At 41.3% G+C, this 16513-nt stretch overlaps 1 protein-coding gene across 6 annotated transcripts in view; it reads right to left on the minus strand.

Annotated features, from left to right (window-relative positions):
- LOC112266200 (apoptosis-stimulating of p53 protein 2) overlaps positions 1 to 16513 on the minus strand; it is a 49946-nt gene that overhangs the window by 30639 nt on the left and 2794 nt on the right. For 3 of the 6 annotated variants that reach the window (XM_042301589.1, XM_042301594.1, XM_042301598.1), the window contains exon 1: positions 15173 to 15746. The exons of 2 other annotated variants lie outside the window; for them this stretch is intronic. In XM_042301589.1, coding sequence (XP_042157523.1) covers positions 15173 to 15199 — 27 coding nt within the window. In that variant the 5' untranslated portion in view covers positions 15200 to 15746. Of the gene's footprint in view, positions 1 to 9535; positions 9673 to 15172; positions 15747 to 16513 lie in introns of those variants that run through there. One more of the 6 variants, XM_042301608.1, reaches the window with a different exon arrangement.

The following is a 16513-nucleotide window of genomic DNA, read 5'->3' on the forward strand; positions in this document are numbered from 1 at the left end:
ATTTGAAAAAAATCTATTTTGGTTATTGAATGTGAAGTGGATTTACACCCGGTAACAGAATTGAGGCAACAGAATTTCATCATTGGTCCTTGATCTATACTACACAGAAATGCATAATTTTGGATATGAAGGTCATTCACCCTAAATACGTATACAAAGGTGCAATATCCTCATTTGCATATGGAGGTATTATTCTACACACTGGCTATTATTTTATTGAGCTCCACCACCAAACAAGACCAAATGTGGTTGGTCTAGAACAAATCTGAACCAATCAAAGACGTTCATTTTTCACAAGTTTGGACATCAATGTACAGCACAGTAGAGATATGTAGAGTACAGTACAGAACACAGTAAATATAGTAGAGTATAGTACATTATAGGGTAATGTACTGTACCTTACTCTACTGAAATATATTCTACTTTTATTTACTGTACTGTGCTGAATTATTCTCTACTTTTGTTTACTGTACTGTGGTGTCCAAACGTATGAAACATGGGTGTCCGTGACCAAATAAAGAATTTAAAGAGAGGGGGCTCATGGGGAGGTGTCAATAAGAGCCGGGAGAGGTTACGTTAGAGATAGAGAGAAGAGAGGTTGTCCTGACTTTTCTTCCTCTTTCTCTGACAACCAGACGACAGAAGGAGAAAGGAAAACATTTATCAGCTGAACATAGTACGCCAGCAAAATGGAGAACAGTAGCAACTGTTGTTTGTGACTATTATGATTTCCCATTGTACCATTTCAAATGCAGACATTCCGTTACCAATTTTTCTGACATTCTGTTACCGATTTGGTAACAGATTTGAGTTTCAATCCCTTAATAATTCATGAAACAAAATCGATATCAGTAAAAACACTAATTAACTGGCGGGGCCTATTTAAAAAACAAAGCGTATGATTTCTTAATCTATCCCTGCTCATGAAGGAGAGAAATTAGAAAATATCTTAAAGATATGTGGGTTTTTGGTAACGGAATTTGAAGGCACATGGCAATGTTTCTTAAACTTACAGAAGACAGAAAAGGTTATCCTAAACTATACTGAACAAAAATAAACGCAACATGTAAAGTGTTGGTCCCATGTTTCATAAGCAGAAATAAAAGATCACAGAAATGTTCCATATGCACAAAAATATGTTCTCTCAAATTGTGTGTACAAATTTGTCTACATCCCTGTTAGTGAGCATTTCTCATTTGCCAATTTAACCCATCCACCTGACAGGTATGACATATCAACAGGCTGATTAAACAGCATAATCATTACACAGGTGCACCTTGTGCTGGAGACAAAAGGCCACTAAAATGTACAGGTTAAACAACAGGTATTTCTGTCTGTAATAAAGCCTATGCCCTCCCAGGCCCACCCATGGCTATGCCCCTGCCCAGTCATGTGAAATCCATAGAGTTCTAAGAAATGTATTTCAATTGACCGATTTCCTTTTATGAACTGTAACTAAGAAAATAGTTAAAATTGTTGCCTGTGGCATTTTTTTTTTGTGTTGATATCAGTTGGCAGGGGTCTAATTCAACATGATTGTGTTTTGATGTATTTCTAATACCTTTTAAGACTTTCTGGTAGATGTTTTCTAAGACCCCTTTTCCATCTGTCTGACAATGTGTTTATTCCTAATTTTGAGGATGGAAAATGGTTGAAATGCATATATGCCTTAATTTCTCAAAAATAGACTTGTGGCTTTCATTTGTCAACCAATTTGACATGGTCCTATGAACTTCACATGTTGTGCTTATGGGTCCTTTTACATAGAAGTTACCACAGGGAATTCCACAAATAATAATGGCGTTGCTTCAACATCTGGAGTGAGCCAGCCCAAAGACAGAATGGGGACAGTCTGGGAACTACTCCAGAACCCCCTCTGGAATTATAAAGGGGCGAATGCAGTTCTGAACATTTTTTCAAAGAGAAAACTGGGTCTCAAATTCCAATAGAGCCAAGCTCCAGTCTCTGAAAAGGAAAACATGATGAAGAGGCAACACTGTCAAGGACACTGGTCCTCAAGAAACGGGGGCAGGCTCTGTGAATTTGACCTTTCACAAGATTCTACATAGGTCAATGGTTTCATTTCAAATGCGCAAACGCTGCAGCCAGCCACTGTGACAACTGTATATGGGGGACAATAAAGGGTTATAGAGCCAAGTGCAAGTCAGCAATTTCTTCGCACCATAAATAGCAGGCCAAGCCAAACACGCTCCGCTGCCCAAAGGTATAGAGGATGCAAGAAGCGATCATTGACTTGTTGCTTCGTAGTGGTGGTCTGGCATGGGGCCTGAAAGGTCTATATCACTGAGGTAACAGATGGGCTTTAGACTGAAGATGCATCCCAAAATGGCACCCTTTTCCCTAGTGCATTACTTTTGACCAGGTCCATGAGGTGCCATGTGGGACACATCCTGAGAGTAACATGGAAGCTGTCCTGTAGACTCTGCCATCGCTGCAGCACTACGTTCCCACTAACAACCTACAGCACCTTCCATTCCGGAAACCAATACCTAAAACCAGTTATAATTTGGAGATAATCCATATAAAATCAGGAGATTTAGAACTTACTAAACTATCAATCTGATTGGTTTTCAAATTATTTGTCAAACTGAGCTGTCTACCAATTTCCTGAAATTTGTCAAAGGTGTTCAAGCCTGAACCCATTCATGATAAATCTATGATGTCAAGCACAGTCGGATTATGGAGAGAAACATAATTATTCTGAGGCAACAGTATAAAATAATAAAGCCTTCCACATCCGCCACAAACATCTGGCATTTAACAGAAGTGGCTGAGAGACACGTAACAATGCTAAAACACTCGTAATGCCGACTGATCCTACATTTGTGAAACCGTGGCACAAGCTTGCCAGCTGACACTTCACGCACCAATTCAAGTATCCGGTTTGAAGCAGCTGTGCACTAAAGGTTTAAAAAGAGGCTTTTTTTGTCCTCTTAAAATATGCTCTCAATCTGGGCACTGGATCGGACTACAGCTGGGGATATGACTGACTGCCTTTCTGTCCTAGTCACGCTAGGAGTACAAGAAATCCACAGACTGGCAATTAGAGTTAGGATAACATCATGGCCATGTGCCCTCTTAAAGGTAGACTCCGCCATATGACATCATCATGCAAAGCCAGAGAACTTCCTGTTTGCAGAAAACAAGATAATTAATGTCCGCAAAGACCACTTCCCAACTTCCGGCCTCCCTTCAGACATGCACACATTGGGGAGTGGCAAATAACCATTGTGACGCACAGATGTTCCAAACGAGACTGACTTTATGACCAAAATTTGCGTATTTACATTTTGTACACTAGAATAACTGTTTGACTCCTATCAATGCCACATAGGGGATTTGCAAGGGGATGCATTGCTTTTTAAAAGGCAGTCGCTCTTTAACAGTATATAGCTGATTTGAATCCTATTTGTGTCTTTGTAAAGCTGCTTAAAGAAAAATGTGGATCCCAGCTTGTTCCTCTGTATACCACACTTCTCAACAGCAAATGTATTTAAACTAACGCTGTTCATCAACCAAACCACACGTACACTAATGTATTAATTTATTTAGTGGTAATATGAAAACGTTGGACTAAATACACGTCTTAAGGAAGCCCATGCTTCAACCGGTACAGAAGTGGGGCATGGTGTCAGAGGTTGATAAAGTGAAGAGAAGTAGGCTTTCATTTTCTGTTTCACTGCACTGGGCAGTCATTTTATCACATAGGTCAAGGGCTATGGGAAGCAGTAGGCACATTGGGAGATCTGAGTGAGCCTTGAGGCCATCTAGGACAATCAGAGATGAAGTGCACCCTACTTGGTAAGGCTCATTAAAAAAAGTTGATGTCTAAAAAGGCCTAAAAATGCTGTGAAAATGCCCAAATATCATTAAATAATGAGCAAAAGATAATTATACTTTATTTACAACTACAATTCTGAAAAAAGGGGCCGTGAACATTGGGGGCTTATGCTAATTCCTTGGCATGTCCCTGTTTGCTTGGCACCACTCACTGAATGCATGGCTTTTGTAAGACTTGTTTTAAACAATTCGGCAGAATATCAAATTACATGCAAAGTAGCACACTTGTATTTCCATACACAAATGTATAGGGGAGCTATCATTGCTGGCTCTTGGCCTGCATCCGAAATTGCACCATATTCCCTATGTAGGGCAATACTTTAGACCAGGAACCATAGGGATCTGGTAAAAAGTAGTGCACTATGTAGGGAAAAGGTTACCATTTTGGATGCATACTTGCAGTGGATGATCAAGCCTTTAACAGAACAGGGGAATGTTCTTTTCCCCTCAGAAATCTTTTCCCCTTTGCGAAATTATATAATTGTATACATTTGCTTAAAGAGATTTTGTATAACAAGTCTCAAAAAGGTAGGGGTTAAAATGATTGACACCCCTAAAGATTCTTAGAAATAAAGTAGTCAGAAGTGTAGTAGTACTTGGTCCCATATACCTAGCAAGTTATGACTACATAGAGCTTGTGACTCTTCAAAGTTTGTTTTGGTTTTGTTTCAGATTATTTTGTGGCCAATAGAAATGAATGGTGGGGCCTCCCAAGTGGCACAGCGGTCTAAGGCACTGCATCGCAGTGCTTGAGGCGTCACTACAGACCCGGCTTCGATCCCAGGCTGTGTCACAACCAGCTGTGACTGGGAGTCCCATATGGCATCGCACAATTGGCCCAGCGTCGTCTGGGTTAGGGGAGGGTTTGGCCTGGGGCGGCATTACTTGGCTCATCACGCTCTAGCGACTCCTTGTGGCAGGCCGGGCGCCTGCAAGCTGACTTTGATCATCAGCAGAGCTGTGTTTCCTCGATACATTGGTGCAGCTGGCTTCCGGGTTAAGCGGGCGTGTGTTAAGGAGCGCGGTTTGGCGGGTCATGTTTCGGAGGACGCCTGACTCGACCTTCACCTCTACTGAGCCCGTTGGGGAGTTGTAGCGATGAGACAAGATCGTAATGAAATTGGGAGAAAAAAAGCTAAACAAAACATAGTCATTAATGTATTGTGTCATTTTAGTCACTTTTATTGTAAATAACAATATAATATGTTTCTAAACACTTTTACATTAGCGTGGATGCTACCATGATTCTGAATAATCAAATAAAAATTAAAATCTTATTGGTCACACACACATGGTTAGCAGATGTTAACGCGAGCGTAGTGAAATGCTTGTGCTTCTAGTTCCAACGGTGCAGTAATATCTAACAAATAATCAAACAATTCCCAACTACCTACAGCTGAAGTCGGAAGTTTTATATACCCCTTAGCCAAATACATTTAAACTCAGTTTCACAATTCCTGACATTTAATCCTAGTAAAAATTCCCTGTCTTGGGATCACCACTTTATTTAAAAATGTGGAACATCAGAATAATAGTACAGAGTGTGATTTATTTCAGCTTTAATTTCATTCATCACATTCCCAGTGGGTCAGAAGTTTACATACACTCAATTAGTATGTGGTAGCATTGCCTTTAAATTGTTTAACTTCGGTCAAACATTCTGTGTAGCCTTCCACAAGCTTCCCACAATAAGTTGTGAATTTTGGCCCATTCCTCCTGACAGAGCTGGTGTAACTGAGTCAGGTTTGTAGGCCTCCTTGCTCGCACACGCTTTTTCAGTTCTGCCCACAAATTCTCAATAGGATTGAGGTCAGGGCTTTGTGATGACCACTCCAATACCTTGACTTTGTTGTTCTTAAGCCATTTTGTTAACGTGTCCAGTGATTGGGTCTCAATGTGGGCAGCAGCCTCTGAGTTAGTGATTGCTGTTTAGTAGTCTGATGGCCTTGAGATAGAAGCTGTTTCTCAATCTCTGTATCCCAGCTTTGATGCACCTGTACTGACCTCGCCTTCTGGATGATAGCAGTGTGAACAGGCAGTGACTCGGGTGGTTGTTGTCCTTGATAATCTTTTTTGCCTTCCTGTGACATCGAGTGCTGTAGATGTCATGGAGGGCAAGTAGTTTTCCCCCGGTGATGCGTTGTGCAGACAGCAGCACAACCAAGTTTAACCCTCTGGAGAGCCTTGCGGTTGAGGGCGGTGCAGTTGCGGTACCAGGTTGTGATACAGCCCGCCAGGATGCTCTCGATTGTGCATCTGTAGAAGTTTGTGTGCGCTTTTGGTGACAAGCCGAATTTCTTCAGCCTCCTGAGGTTGAAGAGGCACTGTTGTGCCTTCTTTACCACACTGTCTGTCTGTCCGTGATATGTACGCCCAGGACCATAAAACTTTCCACCTTCTCCACTACTGACCCTTCGATGTGGATAGGGGGGAGCTCCCTCTGCTGTTTCCTGAAGTCCACGATCATCTCCTTTGTTTTGTTGACATTGAGTGAGATGTTGTTTTGCTGAAACCACACTCCGAATGCCCTCACGTCATCCCTGTAGGCTGTCTCGTCATTGTTGGTGATCAAGCCCACTACTGTTGTGTCGTCAGCAAACTTGATGATTGAGTTCGAGGCGTGCATGGCCACGCAGTCGTGGGAGAACAGGGAGTACAGGAGAGGGTTGAGCACACACCCTTGCGGGGCCCCAGTGTTGAGGGTCAGTGAAGTGGAGATGTTGCTTCTTACCTTCACCACCTGGGGGCAGCCCATCAGAAAGTCCACTGAAGTGGGTCTAGGGTAGCTGGTAAGGTGGAGGTGATATAATCATTGACTAGCCTCTCAAAGCACTTCATGATGACAGAAGTGAGGGCTTCGGGGCAGTAGTCATTTAGTTCAGTTATCTTTGCCTTCTTGGGTACAGGAACAATGCTAGCCATCTTGAAACATATGGAGACAACAGACTGGGATAGGGAGCGATTAAATATGTCCGTAAACACACCAGCCAGCTGGCCTGCGCATGCTCTGAGGATGCGGATAGGAATACCGTGTGGGCCAGCAGCCCTGCAAGGATTAACACGTTTAAATCTATTTCTCATGTAAGTCACACAGTCTTTGTTAGCAAGCCACACCGGTGGCACTGTATTATCCTCAGAGCGGGCAAAGAAGGTGTTTAGTTTGTCTGGAAACGTGACGTCGGTATCCGTGATGTGGCTGTTTTTGTAGTCAGTGATTTCGTGTAGACCCTGCCACATACGTCTCATAACTGAGCCGTTGAATTGCGAAGGGATGCCTGTACCGGCATTTTGTTTGTTTGATTGCCTTGCGAAGGGAATTACTACACTGTTTATATTTAACCATATCCCCAGACCTCTTTCCATGGTTATACGTGGTGGATCGCGCTTTCAGTTTTTTGCGAATGCCGCCATCCATCCACAGTTTCTGGTTAGGGTAGGTTTTAACAGTCAGTGTGTACGACATCTCCAATGCACTTATTTATTGTGTATAAATCAATGTTGTTCTCCGAGGCCGACTGGAACATATTCCAGTCCGCGTGATCAAAACAATCTTGGAGCTTGGCTTCCGATTGGTCAGACCAGCGTTGAATGGTTCTCGTCACTGGTACATCCTGTTTGAGTTTCTACCTATAAACCGGAACTAGCAAGATGGCATCGTGGTCGGATTTGCCGAAGGGAGGGCAGGGGAGGGCTTTGAATGCGTCGCAGAAGTTAGAGTGGTAGTGGTTGAGAGTATTAGCCCTTTGTGTCATGCAATCAATATGCAGATAACATTTAGGTAACATTGATCTCTAATTTGCTTTGTTAAAATACCCAGCTACAATAAATGCAGCCTCCAGCCCCTCTAATATTCTCACTCATTATTCACTCATTATTCAGGATCATGCATAATCATGGTAGCATCCACATTAATGCAGAAGTGTTTAGAAACATATTCTATTCTTATTTATAATAAGTGACAATACATTATTTACCATTCATTTCTATTGGGCACAAACTAATCTGAAACACAACCAAAACAAACTGCAAATGCATCCAACATGTTTGTAGTCACAAGATTGATGTAGCCATTGCGTGCTAGGAATATGGGACCAAATACTAAACTTTTGACTATTTGTATTTATAAGAATCTTTAGGGGTGTCAATAAACTTCACCCCTACCTAAAAAATAATATGACTTGTTAAACAAAATCTCTTTCTCTAAGCAATTGTATTAGTACAAATTATTTTATACAGTTATTATTGCTAAACTTTATCAAGGGTGTCAATAATTTTAGACTCCACGGTATATCTTGGAGAACCAGAAGTAGAATAGAATACTTTACTTCCTGTTAGAGAATTTGTCCCTTAGGCTACACTGTATTCCAGGTAGCCCCCACATACTGATAATTCCAGTTTTCAGAATAAGACGTGTGCATAGGCAGTAGTTGTATTAATAAAGCCACAATGGAATTGAAAACAATCCATTCTAATTCTATGGATAGATTCTATATAAACACTTATGGCAGGCGGATTGATTGAATACAATTCCCCTGATTCACACAGGGGAAAGGCAGAGCACTTTGACTTTGCGTATGGGAGCAGCCCTAATAACACAACATCGCCCTTCTATTCAGACAGATCAGATAGCTTGGGGGTGAAGTTTCCCCTAAGTACATATGTAGGATCAGCATCCCCTCCCCCAATCCTAAAAATGCAAAACTGACCCATGATGAGTGTCTGGGGCAACTTAACACTATTCTGATCAGACATTGGCCTGCGAGGTCTAGTCTGTGGTAAAAAATAAAATAAAATGTTTCACAGTGTGGGGCATCTAATGAGATCGATGAGGCTAAGCTTCTCATTAATTGCGCATCAGTGTGACTGAGAACAAACGTCATTAGCAATAGGGATTCTATTTGGTGGAGAATAAGGTGATGAGCTAAGTGCTATGAGATCTTTGGAAAGATTAGCTGTAATTGCAAATTGTTCCTCTGTTATTAGGTGACATAAACATAGGCGTCAGGTATTTGACCGCGATGACTCGGACTAGAGAATCTATAACACATTCTCTTAACAAATTTCAACATCACTGTTGATAGGGATAGACTAAATGAATCATGGATGGTGGTCTTAATCCAAAATCTAATTACTGACAAAGCCCTTCTTGCGCCTGCAAATTTCTTCCAAAAAACAACTTTGCATGAGACGCCTTGAGGAAATCAAAATAACCTTTTTTGTGACATTCATTCTTGGTGAGTCATTGTGCTGTGGTGCTAAAAATGCTGAAGTGCTCAAAAGTAGGCATGGGAAGAGAACAAGTTGAAATGACACACGCAAGTTGTTATCGGACCAACTGACCATTACATTTGGTTAAACAGGTTGAGTGAATTGTCGATATACCATGACGGACACAAATTGAAAGCTAATTAATTGGAAATAGAGAGTCAAGTTTGCTGTGATGGCAGTTACAAGCTACAGGAGTAATCCAACCCACTGGAGTCATTAATTATTCAAGCCAATAACAGCATACAACAAATGAGCATCTGTCAATACATGCATCATCGGGGCAAAGCCATCCTACGGATTCCAACTTCAAAGTACTGTTGTGTTCCCTCTTGAAACAGGGACCTTTTCAGTTAAAGCGGTATCCTTTTCTCCATTCCATGTTTTAAAAAAATATATTAGCACTAACCCTTGACTTGTGGTTGTGTGGATCTTTAATAAAATGTTGGCAGATTGGGATAGGCTTGCGAGCCGCCACCGCCGGTCAGCTCCCAATGTTTTTAAGCTGCGGCCTGGACCCAGGCCATATGGCCAAGCTCACGTGACTTTACTATTGAATCAGCGTAGCAGTAGCAACCCTCCCCCTGTTCCCAACCCCCACTGTGCTGAGCGTTACTCTGGGAGCAGAAAAACAGTACTGGGTGAAAGCAAACACAACCCAGTCGCTGAAATGTTTACATTTTGACATAGGCATTTGGGACAATGGGAAATGTCATTGTAAATCTCCACCACAGCCATGGAGCAGTACTTTTGAATAATCGCCTAATGAATTTAGAAGTAGCCTAAATGTAGCAGCAGAAAGAGTGTGTGTATGTATGTGTCTGTCTGTGTGGTTGCTACTGGTCACAGTGGTAACAGTTGCAAAGGCACTCTGTAACCTCAGGTGTGAGATGAGTTTAACAATAGTAATCAATGATATTTGGAACAAGAAAACAAAGTTAGGTGTAGCCTATAAACTAATCTTTTATTTACCCCCATCTGTACCACCCCTGACTATGCTAAATAATCACTTGAAGATAGGAGGTCCTTGCAAGTTGAGTAAAAATCTATTCTCCGTTCACATAACCACATGATGGAACAGCCTGAAATAGATTTAGCCTAAGCACCACATTTATGAGTTCCACCAGGGCTAACACTAAGTTTCCAGGATCTCAACCTATATAAAGAAACACAAGATGTTGGGCCAACACTATAGGGCTCCCAAGAGGAACAAACAGACATGCTGAGTTATATTTCGCTCACCGTCATTACAGTTTAACAATGCAGGGTCATTGTTCTTCAAATAGCTGTACTTCTTGTTTTGTGTCTACTTTCCAACCCATGTTTAACTAGCAAAATTACACAACTGATAAGGCAACTGTCCTCTTCTTCACTAGGTTCAACTGTTGTCAAGATATGTCATCCACTCATTAGTCAAGATTGCTTTTAAAGATCAGTGTCTGGTTGAACAAGAATGGGGAAAACGTTTAGATGTTGTTGAGGATGACATGTTGGCTCGAATTTACACACCACTCAGGTATATTGTTACACAGTAATAATCATGTACTCTACCATGTCCAAGGACTAGAAGGACAGTAAATCCTCACTTGGAAACACCGGACCTCAAGGGAGCCAAACAAGTGACACACTCAAGAGCTTAGATAATATCTGGATTTACCATTCTGCAGACCAGCTAATAATAGAATACCATTGTGCCCATTGTGTGTGGAACACTGCACCCACCACATGGAACATCTAAACATAGAAACCTATCCAGGTTACGACTGACAAAGATTAGAGCAATGCAGGAAAGCCTGTTTCAATTTATATGAATGTTAGTTTGTATTTTGTTTCACATAGTACAGTTTTATAAACAAATTCAGTCACTTTCTTGCAGCACACAAAGACGATCTTGTAAGTCTCAAACCCAAGAGTGGTTTTTATTTGTATTTATTTATCTATCTAGGTAAGTCGGTTAAGAAGACATTCTTATTTACTGGTTACAGCAGTCATGCTCTGGGTGTGGGGTAAGATTTGAGGCTCACACTACCTCTCATACGACTATGCATTGTATACATTCTACTCTCGATGTAAGGGCCTGAGACTGCTATGAATGGGTGCACTCAACCAAAGTATGCATCATCTGCACCTAAACAGTTTGCACTCCAATGTGCATTTACCTGGAGTCAATGGCAAGTTTATAAATTGCCTGACTGGGCAGGTGAGACAGTGGATTGCGCAGTCAGATGGAACCACCCGTTGTATAAAGAAAATCCCAATAAGGGTTACATTTTGTAAGCTGGGATGTTCTATATGAATTCAATCACTTTTTGACAGCACCCCTTTTGATTTGAACGAAACCTTCCATTCACATTTTCCCACGGTAGAAGTGGTCAAAAAGTGACTTTTTGGACATGAATGACAAAACATTCAGGCGATAGAGGCGCTCGAAATTGACCCATGTTGCATAATTTACCATGAGACATCCATATCTTTATCACTGAAAAATATCAACAATTGAGTTTGATATTATTTCAAAGCTTACCGATTTGTCAAACTATTGTTAAATTTATTTTCATACATTTCTCTAAAAAATTGTCTTATTTGCTTTTTTACCTTTAAAACTAGAATCTGTAGTTGAAACAATAACAAAGCGGACACCCTGTCTCTGTTTTGGTGAAAAGCTAGACAGAGATATGGATTCAAGGACTGACTATCCATGATATTGTGGACTCCCGGGTGGCGCAGTGGTTAAGGGTGCTGTACTGCCAGTTGCACCACCAGAGACCCTGGGTTCGCGCCCAGGCTCTGTCGTAACCAGCCGCGACTGGGAGGTCCGTGGGGCGAAGCACCGTCCGGGTTAGGGAGGGCTTGGCAGGTAGGGATATCCTTGACTCATCACGGACCACGGAACACGCATGCAGTGCACGCTAAGGTTGCCAGGTGCGGCTGGCTTCCGGGTTGAATGTTAAGAAGCATTGTGGCTTTGTTGTTTTGTGTATCGGAGGATGCATGACTTTCAACCTTTTGTCTCTCCCGAGCCCGTACGGGAGTTATAGCGATGAGACAAGATAGTAGCTACTAACAATTGGATACCACGAAATTGGGGAGAAAAAAGGGGTCAAAATCAACAACAAAAAATCCATAATAAAATGATAGTTTGATCACGACACGCAGGTTGAAGTATCAAAAGCTCTGAACCAATTATATTAATTTGGGGACAGGTCGAAAAGCATTAAACATTGATGGCAATTTAGCTAGCTTGATTGGTGTTGCTAGCCAATTTGTTCTGGGATATGATTGAATAACATGTATGTGTACATTTATTTTGCGACGTGAGCGGTGTGGTCAGCATGTAATGATGAATTATGACTTTCCATAAGTGAAATAGGCTATTCTCAATGGGCACAAACAGTTTACATTTTTAGGAGCTTTTTTTCTCCCCAATTGGTAGTTACAGTCTTGTCCCGTCGCTGCAACTCCCCTACAGACTCGGAAGAGGCTATGGTCGAGAGCCATACTTCCTCCAAAACATGACCCTGCCAAGCCGCACTGCTAACTTAACCGGAAGCCAGCCGCACCAGTGTGTTGGAGGAAACACCATCCAACAGGAGACCGAAGTCAGCTTGCAGGCACCGGCCCACCACAAGGTGTCACTAGAGAGTGATGGGACAAGGAAATCCTGCCCAGCCAAATCCTCCCCTAACCTGGGTCATTTGTGCACCACCCTATGGGACTCCCAGTCACGGCCGGTTGTGTGACAGCCTGGGATCAAACCTGGGGCTGTAGTGACCCCTCAAGCACTGTCTTAGACCACGGTGCCACTCGGGAGGCAGGTTTTTTATTTTGTCCATACACAAAAAGGCAATGGTCAAAAACATTATCACCATGTTATCAACAATGTTGTGTATGGACAGAATACACTTAGTTTGTGTCAGACAACCACAAACCTTTAAATTGGGATTTTACTTGTGTGTGTGTGGTCCATTTAAGTTTTTCTGGCTAAATAAGGTGTAGTAGCCTAACTGGCAGTTAACCTCATATGCATGCTGCATGATTTTAAACCATTCTTTAATTTCTGAAATGTCATAAGGTATGATAAGGAAAGCAGAACCTGATAGCTAGACATTCAGAGAACACATGGAATTTCTGAACCACATTAGCATGAGCAACAATAGTGGTATCGGTGGTTCACCTTCAAAATAAAAGTCTGCCATTGAAACTGATGCAAACAGATGAAACTAGAGAAAATAAAGTCCCACAATAAGCGCTACGACACTAATATTTGTGCATACTCTTTAGAATTGTAATCTGTGAGTGTCACGGAGTAGGCTGGAACCCCATTTCATGAACCCAGGATCCATAGGTAAGGCTGTACATGTTCAATAAACAGATAGTAGGTTGACTGGTGAGATTGGAGTGGATTTTTCCTTCCAAACCACTCATTCCTTTAAATTTACAGTTTTCAAAAAACAAATCTGTGAAAACAATATTTTTGTGAACAAATGTCTAACTTTGGCATTATAGTAAGGTTGGTAGCAATAATGAAAATCATTAGTGGAAATCTGTGGCATCTCAAGTCGTTTATAAAATCCATAATGCAATGCTCTCTATGGGCTGACTGTCTGGCTAGATAGCTAACTAGCAAACGTAGCTACACACAATAATACCAAAGAAATATCAGCATGTAAAGAAGCTAGTTTGCTGTAAAATTGCCTAAACAAACTGCACTATCAATTTAGGAGTCAACAATCTTAACCTGCAGATCGATGTGCCTCACAGAGTGGAGTTTGACATTCGCAACGGCAGATATACTTTGAGATGGGAAACGTTGCCCATGCTACGTCAATGGGCCATGAGGTGCATTCTGGGCGATTCTGGGACAAGAAGCGCTCTCAGTCAAGGAATGAATGAGTCTATAGGCGGTAAAAACTCAAAAACTTAACATTAGCACGAATTTCATCAACAAGAAGTACAACACTACACATCTTTTCCGAGATATGAGATAATTAACTTGCTATCTGTAGTATCGTATAGCTTTGGAATCCAAACATTACAGCAGGTAGCCTAGTGATTAGAGCATTGGACCAGTAACTGAAAGGTTGCAAGATCGAATCCCTGAGCTGACAAGGTAAAAAAAATCTGTATTTCTTCCCCTGAACAAGGCGGTTAACCCACTGTCGTCATTGTAAATAAGAATTTGTTCTAAACCAACTTGCCTGGTTAAATATAAAAAATATATGTATGCCCCCAGTGCAATTCTGAAGTCTATACATCCGCAGTGCAATTTCAACTGATTTTTACTTTTGTGTCAAATTAACTAGTTATTGTATTTTGTTGAATTTATATAACACTCCATCTTTGTTTAGCAGTATCTAGTACAATGATTCCACAATGTTTATCGGTTTTCATCAGTTTCAATGGTGGTCTTTTATTTTGAAGGCAAACCTACGATTCCACTATTGTTAATCACCCTAATGTTGCATACAACACTCTGGTCAAGGAAGCCCATAATTCGCCAAGATGTGGGGTATTCAAACGTAAGGTTACAAACAATCCTGTCCTGTATTATTACCCTGGATTGGAAGACTGGGTTTACTGAAAGTCATTAATGCAGCCAGGGATTAATTGAAAAGTGAAGGCTACAAGCGCGGCAGGTAGTTTAGCGGTTAAGCGCGTTGGGACAGTAACCGAAACGTTGCTGGTTCGAATCCTGACATGACTAGGTCTAAAATCTGTCGACATTGCCTTGGTACTTAACCCTAATTGCTCCCATAAATCTGCTAAATGACAAAAATATACAGTATTTACAGAACCTGCTATTGTTTACACTGTATGCCACTGTTGCCAGCAACATGTTGATTGTCAGTGTGCTAAAAACCTACTCAGATTGTGTGTGGAGATCCTGCCTTTGTCTCAATATAATAGAGAACTAGATGCTATAGGCTGAGGAACTAGATAAAACATAGCCCAAGGAGAGAGGGCACATTCTAAACAATTCTGTCTTGTCTAATCAAAATATTAATCATAACATCAAAGGAACATGTAGTCTGTTAAAATAACTCACCGGCATCATATTGGCTCCGTATCGCATGCAACGTTGGCTATTGCTATCTTCGATTCGAGGATATCAAATCCCTCACGTATTCGATAACCCAACAGAGCAGTGACATCAGATCAAGTTTATTCCTTTTTTCTGTCGCCCCCGTGTATTATACGCACGAGTGCCTCTCTAATTTACATTCTCCTGTTACACAATTATTGATGTCGTCTTTACTGGAGACCTGTTGCAGGGGTATTGTAACAATGCCCTTCTCAATGACAACGATCTATCTATCCCTTGAAATAATTTCTCAGGATTAGTCCGGTGGCCACCTGATCGAAATGGCCATTTGGCCCAACAAAGGTTTTGTACAAATATGCAGCCGTGAATAATAGAACGGCAGAAATAGTCCACTGTTAAATCCAATTTTCAATCCATGTTTAATCTATCTATTAAAGACTAACATTTTTAGACGAATGTGTATCTTTACGGGCATTTGCCCACTAGGAAAGCTATCAATTGAATTAACAAACGACTGCAACCCAACCCAAACTCGAGTGACGCGATCTGCGAATATAATAGTGCTGCGTTCATAACCAAGAGGGAAGGTGGTAATCATCAGTTGTGAAGCGGTATATAGGAGTTGTGTGCGTTCACATGCGTTCAACTCGTTGAGAAACGCTGATTGGCTAATGGCAAACAAGCTGCGTCAACCATAATTTAAAACTAGAGCTATCATGCACATTGGACTACAAAAAATATATGAACAGATTCGTTTTTATGAATACTCATTTGTTGTTGCATGTAACTGCCGAACATGCTATTATAGTGGCCCGGTCTTATTAAACTATCCGTAACATTGTAAACTTTTTGGGCGACCAAATTCCGATTTTTCACGTGGCAAATACTGTGAAATGTTTACTTACAAGCCCTTAACTCTTATTTTTCTTAAAACTGCATTGTTGGTTAAGAAAATATTCACTAAATATATATATATATATTTTAAAGTAACACAATAAAATAACAATAACGAGGCGATATATACAGCGGGCCGATACCGAGTCAATGTGCGGGGGTGACTATGCATAGATAATAAACAGCGAGTAGCAGCAGCGTAAAAAGAAAAAGGGGTGTCAATACAAATAGTCTCGGTAGCATTTGATTAGCTGTTAAGGAGTCTTATGGCTTGGGAGTAGAAGCTTCCAAAGAGCCTTTTGGACCTAGACTTGGCGCTCCGGTACCACTAGCCGTGCGGTAGCAGAGAGAACAGTCTATGACTAGGGGGGCTGGAGTCATTGGCAATTATTAGGGCCTTCTTCTGACACCGCCTGGTATAAAGGTCCTGGATGGCAGGAAGCTTGGCCC

The sequence above is a fragment of the Oncorhynchus tshawytscha genome, linkage group LG02 (assembly GCF_018296145.1).
Source record: "Oncorhynchus tshawytscha isolate Ot180627B linkage group LG02, Otsh_v2.0, whole genome shotgun sequence".
Taxonomy (NCBI): domain Eukaryota; kingdom Metazoa; phylum Chordata; class Actinopteri; order Salmoniformes; family Salmonidae; genus Oncorhynchus; species Oncorhynchus tshawytscha.